Below are 15,383 nucleotides of genomic sequence, written 5' to 3'. Positions count from 1 at the left end.
AGGATTCTCTCCAAGTATTTTTTCACAGCTCTGTATTTCACCCTTATGCAGGACAGGGATGATTTGGCTCTTTGAAGACGACAGCCAAGTCAGGTGCTCAGTTTTTGGCTCAGAGCCACAGATGGTCAGAGGTCACCAGGAGTTCTCCCGTGTCACCAGGCACCAGTGAAGCCCTGGCACTGCAGGGGAACAATTTGAGGATTCTTAAAAGGATTGGATGTAGGATGGAAAGCATCCTCTTTTCATCAAATCTTAAATTTCCTTTCCTGGGTGTTTGTGCAACTGAGCCATCCAAAACCACAGCAGATATTTTCCAACACACAGAAAGGCTGGTTGGGAGTCTTGGTATTTGTTGATCCTGTTGGCCCTTTTTGCAGTTAGTCATTATTGACAGGCTCTGTGCTCATACAGAAATATTTTGCTGTCAGTGACTTCCCCTCTCTCATGCAGTGCACAGCTGATCACACGGATTCTTTTCTTACTCTTTTCAATACAGGCAATTACTGAAAACAGAACTGGGATCCTTTTTCACTGAATATCTGCAGGTAGGCACGTGCTCTCTTTATTTAAATGCAATGTTGTTATGTTCTACTGAGCAAAATCATGTCACCCACTCTAAATGCTGATCTGGAGACCCTTGAAACCATTCGGAGATGTGCACTGGCTTCTCTGAGTTTTTGTCATTTATGGGCTAGTAAGATTTGGATTTTATATATAAATATATATAATTAGATAGTGAAAGCCTGAGCTGTCCCTGTATTTCTGTATGACATTGCTGTATTTCAGCAGATTTCACACATTCTCTTTTTTAACTTAAATTTTAAGTTCCTGAGTAAACCACTGAAGTTCCTTGTAGTACAGTTGCTAGGAAAGACATTTAGCAGTAAGTACCACTGTCTGTTTTTGAAGCAATATTCTTTTTGCTTCTCTAAGATAGAGTCCATGTTTTGTGGGTCAGCCATTTGAAGTTTGAGAAGCACTTTGTACTGCACAAAATACATGCTGTGTCCTGAAAACATCATCATTTGACAAGTGTCCCAGGTGATTTAAGCAGGATGGACACAGGAGGAGCCCTCTGATGATTGATCATTAAGATAAAATAAAAGATCCCCCTCATTGTCAAAGGTTAGGAATGAACAAAATGTGAAATGCCATGGCTGCAGGGAAGTGCAGAGTTGAGTAAAGGTAGTCTATATTTTATTTACAGAATCAGCTGCTCACAAAAGGCATGGTGATCCTAAGGGACAAGATCCGGTTTTATGAAGGTAACTTGGCTTTTGAGCTGTGTCTGTCACAGGAGTTCTAGCAAATGCATCCTGGAGGCAGGGGGATGCTTTCCATTATCTTCCTGGGACTATGGATTAGCGTGTAGGAATCCATTCCTACAGCCTGTTGTGTCCTGCCTTGGTGTTCCCATGAGCTTTCATCAAGGGGAGGTGATTGCCTGGAGCAGCATCCAGGGGGTAAAGGAAGGATTGCCTCCACCATGGACTCCACCATTGCCTCCTTCTCCTTCAGTTATAGCCTGCTTAATGTTCAGGAAAGGTGGAAAAATAGACTGAGATCTCTTAGGAAACAAAAAAAGGAGCAGGAAGATCCCAGTTAGTCGAAGTATCTCAGTCCAGAATAATACAGTAGGTTGTTTTAAGAGCTTCCATAAATGAGGTAAGACACTGTCTCTTTTCAGCAGTCAGTTTATTTGAGTGTCTCACCCTCTGGAGGTGTCACCTTATGGAAGTGGACGCGAAGGATAAACCTCCACCTGATGGGTTGTTTTACAGCCGCCCCTGTTTTGTGTCCTGTGCTATTAAGTGGCATTTAGATGTGCTGTTAAGTATGCCAGGTTGTGCCAGGGGAAGTTTAGATCTGATATTGGGAAAAATCTCCTCACCAAAAGGGTTGTTCAGGCACTGGAACGGGCTGCCCAGGGGAGTGGCTGAGTTACCAACCCTGGAGGGGTTTAAGAGGTGTAGATGTGGCACTTGGGGACACGGTTTTGTGGTGGCCTGGGCAGTGCTGGGGGAATGGTTGGACTTGATGATCTTCAAGGTCTTTTCCAACCTCAGTGATTCTCTTGATTTTATACATCGTCAGGTGTGAAATGGTTTGGGAGTATCTTCAGGAATTATTGCCCATGTAAACAGTCTGAAGACCTTTGGGAAGTTAAGTTCGATTTTAAAGACATGCATCTCTCCTTTTTCAGAGCTGCAGCCATGATATCACTTAGTTTAAATAAACTGCTCAAGGAGGAGCTTGGAGACAACCATTTCCATTAGTCTCAGCTCTCTATAAATCCTGGATGTGACCTTTCATTGCTGACAGTACCACTGATCAGATTAAGATGGTGCTATGGGACCCAGCTTTCCTGATGAAGAGACAATCGCCCTGGACACCACAAAAAGAGAACCAATTTCACATTAAAAACCCCAAAACCCACAAAAAGAGTACTGAAACTCTTTAAGCTGAACACCAAATTCCTCAGTGGTATAAAATAACAGCTTGGAGAGCACAAGGGGAGCTGTAAGGATCTCGAGGCCTTCACAGCTGCTTTGTAAATCACAAAGACAGTTGGATTTTAAGGATCAAATCAGCAAATGAGAGACCTAGCAAGGTCCAACCCTATTTTTTTCTGATTTTACCAGCTTGAAAATCAAAAATACTATATCTGGTGTTTGAGATCAAAGCTGAGATGAAAAACTGAAGTGTGAGACCACTGAAGGGCTTTCAAATATAGGAACGTGTTTAGGAAACACAAAAGTTTAGCAAACTGTTGACTTTAAGCTTATGTTGGGTTTTTTTGATTTAGTGTGTCCTTTTGTGGGTGCCCCCTTAAAATATGGTCAGAAATTCTGGTAAGGTGGGGATTAAACAGGAACACCTTCTACTATTCCAGGTTGCTCCAAGCCCCGTCCAACCTGGCCTTGGACACTTCCAGGGATGGGGCAGCCACAGCTTCTCTGGGCAATGTGTGCCAGGGCCTCACCAGCCTCACAGGGAGGAATTTCTTCCTAATACCTAATTATTTATTCTTACATTTCTTTCAGGAGTTTCAGTTAACTTTTAGAAGCCCCGTGAAAAGTGATGCATGCATTTTTTATGTCATACAATATTGATTATATTGTGCTTCATTAAAATGAGCATTTAGAGTAACCCAGTTTCCTGGAATCCAGCAAATGCTTATGGTAAATGTAGGGACCTTTGCCTGATAGTAAAAAAAAAGATATATTTTTGAAAGGACATGTAAGTCCTGTTCCTTCATGTGAAATCATCAGCAAAGCATAGGAATTCTTCCACAGCCCTCAATAAAAGGTGTGCCTGCCTAAGGCATTTAACTCTGCTGTACAGAAATCCATCACTTCACAGAACAAGCTGCCCACAAGGTGGAATAAGTGTGTGACAGTAAAGGCATGTTTATCTCACCAGGGTAATTTGACTTCATACAATTCTAGCAGCAAGGTTTGGAAAGGACCAGATTTGTAAGGGCTTCGTTTCTACTTAACCTCAACTTGTGGGCAACTAACATGTTTAACTCTTTAAAACCCTGCCCTGGAGGCGTGGAGTGGCTGGGCTTCTCCTTCATGATCAGATTGGTGTCTTGCAAACACTTCAGTGTTTCAGACACTGGTAGGTGGGTGTTAAAATGCAAAGGTGGTGTCGTGGTTGAACCCCAGCCGGCAGCTCAGCCCCACACAGCCACTGTCCCACCCCCCTGATGGGATGGAGGAGATGGAAGGGCAAAAGTGAGAAAACTTATGGGTTGCAGTAAAGAGAGTTTATTAGGGAAAGCAAAAATTGTGCATGGAAGCAAAGCAAAACAAGGAATTCCTTCCCCACCTCCCATGGTTGGTCAGCGGTTCAGCATCTCCAGGGGAGCAGGGCCCCATCACATGCAGCACTGACATCCCCCCTTCCTCCTTCTCCCCCAGCTCTGTGTGCTGGGCATCACCCCACGTGCTCTGGGATGTCCCTGTGGCCAGCTGGGATCAGCTGTCCTGTCCTGTCCCCTCCCAAGTCCTTGTGCCCCCCAGCCCCTCTCTGGTGGGGTGGGTGGGGAGCAGAAAAGGCCTTGGCTCTGTGCAGGCCCTGCTCAGCAAGAACTAAAAGATCCCTGTGTTACCAGCACTGATCCAGCACAAACCCAAAGCATGGCCCCTACAGCTACTGGGAAGAAAATTGCCTTAGCCCAGCCAAAACCAGCACAGGTATTTATTATTATTATTATTATTACTGCTACAGCTCCCAGGAAACTTTGGACTTGGTTCCCTGCTGTGTTTCATTAGAACTACTGGAAGAGAAGTTTTTTGAGAGTTTTAAAAACCTGAAACAGAGAACACCCTCTTCAGTGTGTAGGACAGGGAGAACTCCTGCCTGGTGGTGCAGAAATGAGGACCTTGGTGTGCTGCACGAGCCAGCAGCTGCAGTACAGCCTGGTGATCCACATTTGTCACCGAAAGCACTTAAAGTCAGCAGCCCAGGAATAATTCAGGAGCTGCAGATGGGCCAGAGCTGATGCTGTTGGTCATGTGCTTAAAAATGCAGGGGGCTCAAGTATCCCATAATCAAGATTGGCACTTGGCTAACTTTGCAGTTAGCACTGGAGATGCTTTCATGCATAATTGCTTTGTGATATGTGTGTGATTCTGGGCAAAATGTTCCCTGGCTGAGGCCCAGAGCAATACAAAACTTAAGAATAGTATCTGATTCTGACACCAATAGTAATACTGATTGATTGCCATTGAATTTGCTTCCTGATAAGTCATATTGTCTCATCTGAAAGCCTCCTAATCATTGATGTGTCCAACTCCATAGTGCTGGTGGAGGTGCAGGGGTGTTGCTCTCCTTTCACAGTTGGTTTTTGGGGCACAGGGATGGCAAAGAGCTTGTCCAAAAAGTCACAGGGCCATTTTGGGGTGCAGGGATTTGAAACCAGCATCCAGCTGTCGAGCCAGGCTTCCTCTCTGTGGATCTGGGCTCCTGAGTAACCTCAGAGTCTCTGAGTTTACTAAGAGTTTACTATTAGTTTACTAATTAGTTTACTATTAGTTTACTGATTTTATGTGTCACCTAAAAAGCCAGAAAAGCCACCAAAAGGGTACTAATTCCACACTGCTGCCAGTAGCTGCTGCGTGATTCATCTTAGTGTTTAATAGGAGATTCACATTGTTTCCTGCATGTTTTACTCTTGGCGGTGATCTGGTTACAACCTAAACGCTTCATGAGTTTGTTTTGTGTTTTTGCAGGGCAGAAACTACTGGATACCTTAGCTGAAACCTGGGATTTTTTCTTCAGTGATGTCCTGCCCATGCTCCAGGCTATTTTCTATCCTGTGCAGGTGAAAAATTACTCTGTTACTATAGAATCTTGAAAAACTGGAAAAAGCAACTTTACTGGTTCATGAGCAGATTGATGCAATCCTTCATTCTCTCTCCTTGGGCCAACCTCCCAGTGCAGCTGTTCTGTACAGTCATGTCATGCAAATAAGTTCCTTATGCAAATGGGTTTGAAGTGCTTGGGTGGAAAACGTGAAGGGGAACTTTGCAAGCAAAACTGGAGTGCAGGGAGGCTGGTTAGTCCTTGTGCCAATTCACACTAAAAGTGAAAAAAAGTGTTGTGACTGATAAACTGAGATATGCACACGGTGAAATAAGTGGAGCTGTGTGGACTTCAGTATATGCATTTCCTCCTCTGCACTGGGAATTTGTTCCTGTAGTGTTTCCACTTTTGAAAAGGAATTGTATTTCTGAGATCAAATCCTGTGCTGCTGGAAGGGGACAGCAATAGCCAGTGGAGTTACACCAGTTTAGATGAGCACAGATTTTGGCTCCAGTAATTTTAAATCCACCACAGATACTTGATCTGCTTTGGGTGAAGGCTCAATCTTCTAATTTGCTGGTGGCCACAAAGTGTTGTTTATCACTGAGGTCCCAAGGAAATCTGTACCAGAGAGGTACAAGTGACCTTCTGGGGCTGCTCATAGATAGATGCCTTCAGATTTTAGTGGGAGCTTGGTGCCTGAACATATTTGGGGAAACTTCAGAAACCTTCTCCCATTTTTCCAAGTGAACTTCATGCCTAAAACGAATGCCCAGATATTCACAATATTACCATTTGCATCTGCAGATAGTGACAGATACATGAAATCTGATTTCAGTGGAAAAGCTGTAACTTCACACAGAATTTGATTCTGAAAGGGAAGAGCTCAAAAAACACAGAGGGCTACTTCACTCATAGGCTTGTGTCTTACCAGTAGAAACTTCAAAACAACAGAAATGAGATGGTATTAAAAACATGCTGAAACCCAAAGGGAGGTTTTTCTAAGTGCCCCATAATTTAAATCCAAGTTATTTGGGCACCTAGAAATATAAGTAGGCTCTCAGCCTGGTTTTCCAAAGCACTTAACTAAATTAGGTTTTGGAAATTGCACTGAACACTCCTTTTCTCTGTTGTGTTTCTGAGGCCTTTGAAAATATTTTCGTAACACGAGTCTCCTCCCCTATCAGATGGAAATAATTACTTGAATTTTCAAAGGAACCTTGAGGGGTAAATTCAAGTAGATCTAATTGCTGATGTCCTGAGGTTACTTCACAAAGCCCAACTGGTGCTTATGTGCTCTTCTAAATTCTGTTCATTAGCAACTGAAGCAGGTTTGGGGTCTTCTCTTCTTCAGCATAAATATTAACAAAGTGTTCAGTATAAATATTAACAAAGTGAAAAGGAATGGGTGGGGTTGGGTCAGGCTTCTTTAGTCCAGACTTAGGTAAGTCAACACCACCTGAATACCAGACCTTCCAGAAGTGTTAATATTTGGCCCACAACTCTCATAACAGCAGGCAAAAATATATGTGTACAGCCATATATACCCAAGGAAAAACCCCTAATGCCAGCAGGAGGAACAGTTTTACAACTCCTCCTAAGGCAGGAGCTGTTAATCTCTGCAGACAGAGGTGGTGGTGTATTCTTTTGTGTTCTTCAGCTGGGAGTTCCTTCAATGACATGGTAATGCTGAACTGCAAAAAGATGTCTTTGAAAATGCACTGTGAAACTTCAGCTCTTCTCCTCCTGCCTTGTAGTGAAGTCTCTCAAACTGGAGAGAAAAGAGGATCCACAGGTGGGGCTCAGTCAGGATTCCAGCCATAATTTGAAAACAGTAGCCAGCCAGTATTGAAAATCTTAGGAAATAATGGAAATTCAACGACTTTGCAACTCTGCTTTTTATTATTTTTTTTCAAACATATGATACATTTCATTGGTGATATACTGTTAAGTACAAAATATTCATATATATATGAATAGATATGTAATTCAGTGCTCACCCCAGCCCTTCATCTGCACACACACACTCAGTCACTGTCCTTAGCCTTCACTGCTGCCAAATCAGATTTACTGTGCAGATTCATAGGCTGCTCCCTGGCCTTTGTTATGTTTCTTTGGCTTTTCACTTGGGTTTGCCACTCCTGCCATCCCTCAGAAGGGGAGGAAGGAATTTTGACAGAGGATTTTTGAAAGCTGTTTTTCACCCTGCCCGTGCTGGGCCTTGCTGTGTTTGTGTGTGCCAGGGGAAGGAGCCCTCGGTCCGGCAGCTGGCTCTGCTGCACTTCAGGAACATCATCACCCTCAACATAAAGCTGGAAGATGCATTATCCCGTTCCAGAGCCAGAGTTCCACCCTCGATCATTCAGATGCTGTTAATACTCCAGGTAAATTGGTTACTTTTCTCAGGTTGTTTTTTTTCCCCTCTGTCTTTCTGTGCTGCACTGCTGAAGTCTTTGCTCGTTCGTTGAAGACTCCTGACCCAGAATTCCAGAACAATCAGCTGTGGTCATGCTGTCTAAAAGTAGGAGGCTGGAGAGATGCCTTGAGATCCAGAGGGTCTGAGAGCACAGACTTGTATTGAAACTGTGGGCCTTGAAACACCAGGTTTTGCAAACAGACCAGTGTGTGTGGTAATGGCAGGATTTCCATTAAATGCTGGGTTTTGCTGCACTGGCAGTTGAGGATATGAAGCTTCACATCTGGAGCAGGCAGCAAAGTGAATGTGCAATTTATGGTTGAATCATGGTCATATTTGGTCACTGGAACCAAATTCTATCAAAGCTGGTGATACAAAAATATTAAGACCAGATAGTGCTATTTGCCTTCAGTGTTGGATTATTTTTTTTAGTAGTAATGAGGAGAAACAAAAGGAGGAATTCCAGGCAAAGATTTTTTTTACTTGCTTAATTAAAGAAAAGCATGAGCATGTGAGGAGAAGGGGGATGAGGCAGAAGGGAGGTAGAGAACTAACAGTGGATTCTTAGAGGTTGAGGAAATCGAGATTTTCCTGGCTTGTGATTTTATTTTTTTTATAAATATGTTTCTTTGCTGTTCACAGTATGAATTAGTTCTGTGTCTGAAATTTTTTTGAAGAGCACAATAATCTAATCAGGCCAGTGATGAAAATGGAGGGAAGGAGTAAGATTCTCTCTGCTGGGTCAAGAAATGGGATTTTCTGAGTGTCCATTTGTTGGACTGTATAATGGTGCGTTTAACCTGGTTTTCTCATTTTGCCTGTTTAGGGTAAAAGGCCAAATGCATTCTAGTTGCAAAGCTGCTGATGGAAATCAATAACCAAGTGAGAGGGAGTTTGCCACTGGGTGTTTATTTCTGCATAGGTTACCTCTGGTTGTGTGGTGGGGATGGTGAAAGTCCTTTCTTGGAAATCGTTCTGCCAAACTGGTGGTTTAAAATCTGATGGAAATTGTGGGAAAAGGTCAGAAGAAGATCTGGGAATTATCTATTTACATGTTTAGCAGTGTTAGTCAGTAATTGGATTTCAGAACAAAGGCTTTTTTCCTAACTCAAATGTCACATTAAACAACAGCAAATTTTATACATTTGTGACATAATAATGGAATTTTCTTGGTTTAGTTTAACTCCATGTGTTAATAGGGCTGGAAGGGACATAAAAAATCAGCTGTCCAGTGAGCACGTGGTGGCCTTGTGTGCTTGTATTTCCCAGACTGAGGGCTGATGTCCTGATGTGGATGTTGTCTAATCCCTGTTTGTGTCCACCATGGCTGGATTAAAGTGGCACAGATTTGGTAACTGATGCATCTGGTGTTATGTTTCAGCTTGTCACGGTGTAGGGGAAGAGCTCTGTCAGTTTGTCAGGAAAAGACGTGTGTGGGATTTCAGGGACCTCTGGGAAGTCCCTGACTGACCTACTGCAAGGTGCACACATTGCTCACTTGTCTGGGCCCTGGCAGGGAGAATAAAACAATCCCTGCCAAAGACCTTCTGAATAAAAGGGCCTGAAGTTAAGTTGCACCCCTTATTCTGTCGTTTGGTGGATTGTTTTTCCTTCTTTGCATCAAATTGTTTTTCCTGTCCACAGTGAGCAGTTTGCTGGAGTTCCCTGCCAGCCATGGATGGAACACCCTGGTGTGGGACACAGCACCCACACCAGTCCTCTGGCACACATGAGAGAGGATATACTTTGAGACAGATGGGGTCATCAACCTGACACAGATCTCACAATTTGTGCAGAGAGACAAATACCTCAATTTCAGACTATTAAAAAGCCTTGGAGAAGGAAAATATATCTTCCCTATGTCTCCTTCTGAAGGACTAGAAGAACCTTCATCTCTGGGATAAAGCTATGATGAGTATTATAATAGCAGCTTGTATATCTGAAGCTTTGTTGGAAGATACTCTCCTTTGAAAGGAGCAGAAATCAGTCCTGGGTTAATCATTATACTTGGGTTCTTCAGTGTCACCAGTGCTATAACCTGGTCTAATGACAAACCAGCAATCTGCCAGGAAAGAGGCAGTCCCCAGAACTGGGGGGAGGAGGGATATTCCTGTGCTGTTAAAGTCAGTGGCAGTTCTATCACAGTTTGGAAGAAGGGCCTTGTACCACTCGAGGTGTGAGTTGCCTGCGCAGCGTGACCCAGGTAGGAAGCACACACTGAAATGTTCATCCTTTGTGGCTGCTTACAGGCAATGTAAGGCCTCCAGGATGCTCCCCTTGCACTTGCAGGGCCTTCAAGAGCAGAGTCACGACTGAGGGAAGTAAAAGAAGTAAAACTGCTTTTGAGCAGCGAGCGATGCTCAAGAGCTCTCGACTGCAGCGAGTTGTCAGTCTCACCCTGATGACCTTTCACTTTGGGTCAAATTAGGGAGCTGGAGGGAGAGGGATAGAAAGGAGAAGAGTTTAGAAAAGAGCTATCTCTTTGTGCTCTGTGAACCAAAGAGAGCAAAACTGCCACCAGAGGATAAACAACCTGACTTATTTCCCAATGCGTGTTGTCAGAGATTACCTTTGCCACCGAAACTGCAACATCCTATCTCCAGGTATCTCTCCTGAGGTCTGAGAAATTTGGAAGAGAAGAGCTAAAGAGTGTTTATCTGCATCTTCCAGTTGACATCAAGATTATCTGAGGTCACAGAACCTCTCTGGGTGTCCTGGGGTATTTAAAAAGCCAAGAAGAGCACGCCACGATATCTCTCGTGCTGAGGGATGAGGCCTCACGGAACAGAAAACAATATCTCATGCTGAGGGATGAGGCCTCACTAGACATAAGCTCTGAAGAGAAAAATAAAACCTGTGGTTTCCTTTCTGGCTCTCTGAGCTTCGTTTGAACTCCCTTGCCCGTTGTCTTTGTCTGTAAAGGAAGACAAAATAAATACATAAAACTGCCCAGTGGGACCTATTTGTTATCTCTGGACAGTTCCTTACACTTTAAAGGGGGCAGAAAAAGTACATTGCAAGATCTGAAAGCAAGATGCAAACAGGGCTGTTTTTTCATCTCAGCAGCCACACAGCAAACCAAAGGCAGCCTAGTGGTTAAAAAACAAAATACCCTTTGCTATCACAAGGCTGCAGCCACAGATTTGCTGTAGCACTGCAGTGTGTGTCAACTGGGATCAGTTGTTTATGGCCATATGTTTTCAAATTCGGTGATTGCTTTTGAGAGCTTGTCCTACTGTAAAGTCTCTTCTACCTGAAGGCATCGGTTGAACAAAGTGGTCTGGGTGTGAGGTTTCCACGTGCTTTTAGTTTCTCTTTCCCTTTTTTCTGAATTCCTGGTTTAGAAGACACAAAAAGAAGAAACCCAGGTATTGCAGACCTTATTTAAATGCAAATCACCATATCAAAAAACCTGTGCTTCCCCTGGGTTGTGCATAAATTTGTTTGTTTCCTTCCTTCCTTCCTGGTGAAGGGGTGACTTGTCTGTGTTTCCAGCAGCTCCACAGGCATGAAAGGGAAGAAATCTTGCAGCCAGGACGCTGCCTGACACAAAGGGAAGAGTCCTTTGTTGCTTTGTGTTGACATATGCAAAAACTGAGAATCTGGCCCTCAAGATTTACACTTTGGAGTATTTTGTGGATACATTTGCTTCTGTGCAATATTTTCTCTTACTGTGTCTTGTTTACTGTCTCTATCAGCAAGTGCAGTTTGCAGTAATTAAATTGACGGGAGTTTGTTATCCTGGGGTGAATTTGTATTACTGGGATTTTTAGCAAGGCACAGCATTTATTTGCTGTAGGAAAAAGATATTTTTAAAAGAAAATCTTGACCTTTTGGCCAGTGAGGAGCACTTGTCACATTTGATTTTGAGTTCCTTCGTGTGGTCTCTATTAGTGTGGTGGTTTTCTGGCGCTGGGAATCACGTCTGCATGGAAGCAGCAGAAATGCTGGAACTGTTTCGTCTGCATCTTGCCTGGGGCAGGTTGGGATGTGCTGTGTTAACAAGACAAGAAGCTGGGAGCTGACCAGGGAGCTCAGAGCAGTGACAGCAGCAGTGACCTGACCTGGGCTTCACCCCCCCAGACACGGATAGATCTGCACTCCTGGGGCGCTCCCTTGTAACCAAGGCCGGTGGAAGGCCATTGCCACGTGAAGGGAACAGATTTCATTTTGAAATCGAGTGCTCTCCCAGACTAGCTCTCAATATACTTGACACCACCTTATGATAATACTTCTGTAACCTTAAGCAGTGGAAAAACAAGGAAGCTACATAAAATGGTACAGTTCCCCTTTATTACATGTGACCCTGGCTCATGAACACCATGGCACAGTGATTTAAACGTGCATCTTGTCCCTCATCTTTAGCAGAAGGACAGTTCTTGGGAACATGACTGTAACCTTGTCCGTACCAATTAAATATGATGGTTTTCCAAGGCAGTTTGCATTGTGCAGATTCCCTTTGGGTGTGTGCTCACAGTGCATTTTAAGAGTACCTTGCAACAAGTAAAGTGTCAGTTCTGTGCAGGATACCAGTTAGTTAATCAAGGGCATGGCTGCAGGTGGAGTTGGTCAAAATAATATAAAATGTCTCCTGGAGTTTGCCTGTGTTAATAAAAGTGGCCTATTTAAACCAGTGCAAGTTCATTGGTAGGCAAATCCTTAATCCTTAAAATAGAGCAAAATCAGTAAAATTATTCTTAACTTGAATTGGTCCTTGCAGACCCTATAATTTTGTTGAGGAAGAGGGAGAAGGTTTTAACTAATTGCATTAATCTGTACAAATTACTTCTGTGGACCCGTTTGGGCCAGTAGACTAAAACTGGCATAAAGGCATAGAAATTTTGACTATTGAAAAGCTCTGAGAAAGGAATGTTCCCACAGTGCAAGAGTCCTTTGAGTCAGGGTGCTTTAATACTGTAATTCATGGGTTGTCTACAGGGGGAACATAAGAAAGTTAATCTAAGCTACCTTTTAAAAAAGATTAATTAAACCTCATTAGAACTCTGTATGGACACTCATTCTGACAATTAAAGGGAGTGGGAAGGGAGGGAAGTTTAATTAATGGCACTTCAGTTCTACATCGGAGGCTTTAAGCACAGTTTATCTTAACAGCTTTCTGTTCTTAATTCAGTTAGTGTAATTCCATTTTAATTTAATTTAATTCCAGATAGACAAATTGGAATAGGGAATAGTGGCTTTTGAATTGCCCGGGGCACTATAGGTGAGGTCCTCAGGAGGTGGCTCTCACTTCTTCACTTTTAGGATCAACCACAGAGCTGGGAGCCATCCCAGGTGCCACCAGCACCGTGAGTGGTGTCTCCCAGCTGTGGCAGTGGTGGCACCAGGCACAGAAGGGGGGCTGGGTTGTGTCTGTGCAGGTAACAGGGTCAGCAGGTGCTGTTTGGGGTCACTGGTGCAGCACCTGCTGCTCACGAGAACAGCAGGAGGAGTTTCTAGCAGAGAGGCTGTGCAGGGCTGTTTTGCAGTGTCTCCAGCGTGGGCTTTCCTGTGGATTTCAGAGACCAGTGGCCATGGGTTCCAGTCAGACCTACTGGGCACAGAGCAGCTTGGCTGGTCCCCTGTGCAGGTGCCACTGTGCCCCTGCCTTCTCACAGCCTAGAGCTGTCTGTCTGAGCACAGGCCTGGCAGACAAACTTCCTGCCAGGGGGTTCCAGAGCCAGCCCAGGTGCCTGTTCTCCTGCTCCTCAAACCTTTACTGCAGCTGCACGTGCTCTCTGCATTTTGAGCACTGGTAACAGCCTCTTCTCCCATCATCTTCCTGGCTGCTTCATCGCCTTTTACCTTCCATATGTTGCCTTCTGCCTCTTTTCCTCCCCATCCCCATCTTGCTCTCCCCTGGGGCAGAAGGGAGGGAGGCAGAGAGGGGAGTGACTGGCAGCATGTCAGTCACACAGAGCACAGCTTGGAGGCTCATCCTTGCAGGCAGCTCCTTCTCTGATCTCAGTTTCCCTCTGCTGGCTTTGGTTATGCCCATAAATTGGGTCAAGACCCAGTAGCAGCCTGTTGCCTGCCTGCTTCTCTGCTATAGAATTTTACTCTTATGGGAAGATGTGTTTCCGTTTAAACTGACAGGGTGATCAAAACAAATTATATGAAATGTCTCAGCTTCTGTCTCTTCCCAAGAAGGTGCACTGAGAGGGGGAAGAGTTGTGGAAGGTGTGGAAGCTCCTGCTCTGCCACACCACCTAAGCCCCATCCCCAGGCCTTTCCTCTCCTGCTCTGTGGTTGCAGGTGCCAGAACCAGCAGCCCGTGGGTGCAGTGGGTACCAGGCTGGTGGCACAGGGACTTCTGCAAAGGGCAGCTGCTTTGTGGAGTGTTTCTCCCAAAAATAAAAAGGCTAATCTGTTATAATTTGCTCAAGGTAGGGGAAGGATGGAATGAGTCTCCTGGAGGCATCCTTTCTCCCCTGCTGAGTGGGCAGGGTTAATTGTCTTCTATCAGTAATTTCACAGTCTCACCCTTAGTTTTGCTGCAGCTGCAGAAGGAACAACTATGTGACAGGGTGATGTGCTACATGTACTGTGAAATTCATTAACTACCCAATTACTACAAGCAATTAAAAGGTAAACAGTTCTTCATGTGATAGAGCAGGACTCAGATTACATTATTTGATTTAAACCATTATCTCTTGGGAGCCTCCTCCTGTTTCCAGTGAGCCACACAAATCCCACATCGTTGGCCTTGGTGCTCCTGATGTCCCCCAGAGACTGTGGACTTGTCTCCTTGTCGTAGGTTGCTTGTTGGGCTCCAAGGAAAAAAATCCATCCCTCATTCCTCCTGTGTCACTCGAGAGCCTTTCTTGGGGTTTCCTTCTTCAGTTGAAAAGAACAAAACCCCGGAAGAAGCTGTGGGATATTTCTTTTGTTTGTCAAAATGCCTGAGTGACACGAGGACAGATGTGCAGGCAGTGTGAAGCTGGTGCAGCTCTGCTGAAGCCCCTGGGTAGCAGAGGGGGAACTGGGCAGCAGTGTTGTCTGAAAAACTGTAGAATGTGGTTATACACAGAGCTGTGTTGTTAACACTTGAAACAGAAGCAAGGAGAAGGCTTGCTCCCTGCAGGTGGCTGTGTGATATTGTGTGCACTAAATCAGAGCACCGGCCAGCACTGAGGGGAAAAAGAAACACTTTTGCTTCAGTAGTAGGGTCATATTGCCAGGAGGCATCTCTTGGTTCCAACCACACAGGTTTCCATTACTCTGGTGGTTGCAGGAATTCTGAGTGCTGCTGGATTTTGCCAGTCCCTGGCAGGTGATGGAGGAGAGAAAATCATCCCTTTAGAGCCACTCCTGCAGTCACATCCCTGATGCCCGGGCTGTTTGCATTTGGGGAGGGCACTGCTCAGTGCTGGAAGCTCAGATTTTGTCTGCTTGTATTTCTGTGTTTCCTCTTATTCCCTACACACTGGATTGCTGAGGGAGGGTGTCCATTCTAGAGCCAATCAGTTACTTTCCAAGTATTTTGAATTTGTCAAGACATTTTTATTGAAATTAAGCTGTTATGTAGAAAGGTGTTGCTTTCAACAAAGCTTTAGCTACAAGCCAGGAGGGCTCCTTCAGGCCTGGGCACCTGGGCTCCTAAATTATTGCCTTCTGGGATTGATGGAAGCTCGGCCTCCTTGGGCAGGAGAATAAC

At 44.5% G+C, this 15,383-nt stretch overlaps 1 protein-coding gene across 4 annotated transcripts in view; it reads left to right on the top strand.

The window, feature by feature from the left end:
* PRR5 (proline rich 5) overlaps positions 1-15,383 on the top strand; it is a 57,441-nt gene that overhangs the window by 28,556 nt on the left and 13,502 nt on the right. For all 4 annotated transcript variants that reach the window (XM_017826633.1, XM_017826635.1, XM_017826634.1 and 1 more), the window contains 4 exons: positions 497-545; positions 1,208-1,265; positions 5,241-5,332; positions 7,557-7,697. In XM_017826633.1, coding sequence (XP_017682122.1) covers positions 497-545; positions 1,208-1,265; positions 5,241-5,332; positions 7,557-7,697 — 340 coding nt within the window. The remainder of the gene's footprint in view (positions 1-496; positions 546-1,207; positions 1,266-5,240; positions 5,333-7,556; positions 7,698-15,383) is intronic.

The sequence above is a fragment of the Lepidothrix coronata genome, unplaced genomic scaffold (assembly GCF_001604755.1).
Source record: "Lepidothrix coronata isolate B3197 unplaced genomic scaffold, Lepidothrix_coronata-1.0 Scaffold129, whole genome shotgun sequence".
NCBI classification, from domain to species: domain Eukaryota; kingdom Metazoa; phylum Chordata; class Aves; order Passeriformes; family Pipridae; genus Lepidothrix; species Lepidothrix coronata.
Note: the sequence above shows the minus strand (reverse complement) of the source record. Positions and strands in the feature narration are given on the sequence as shown.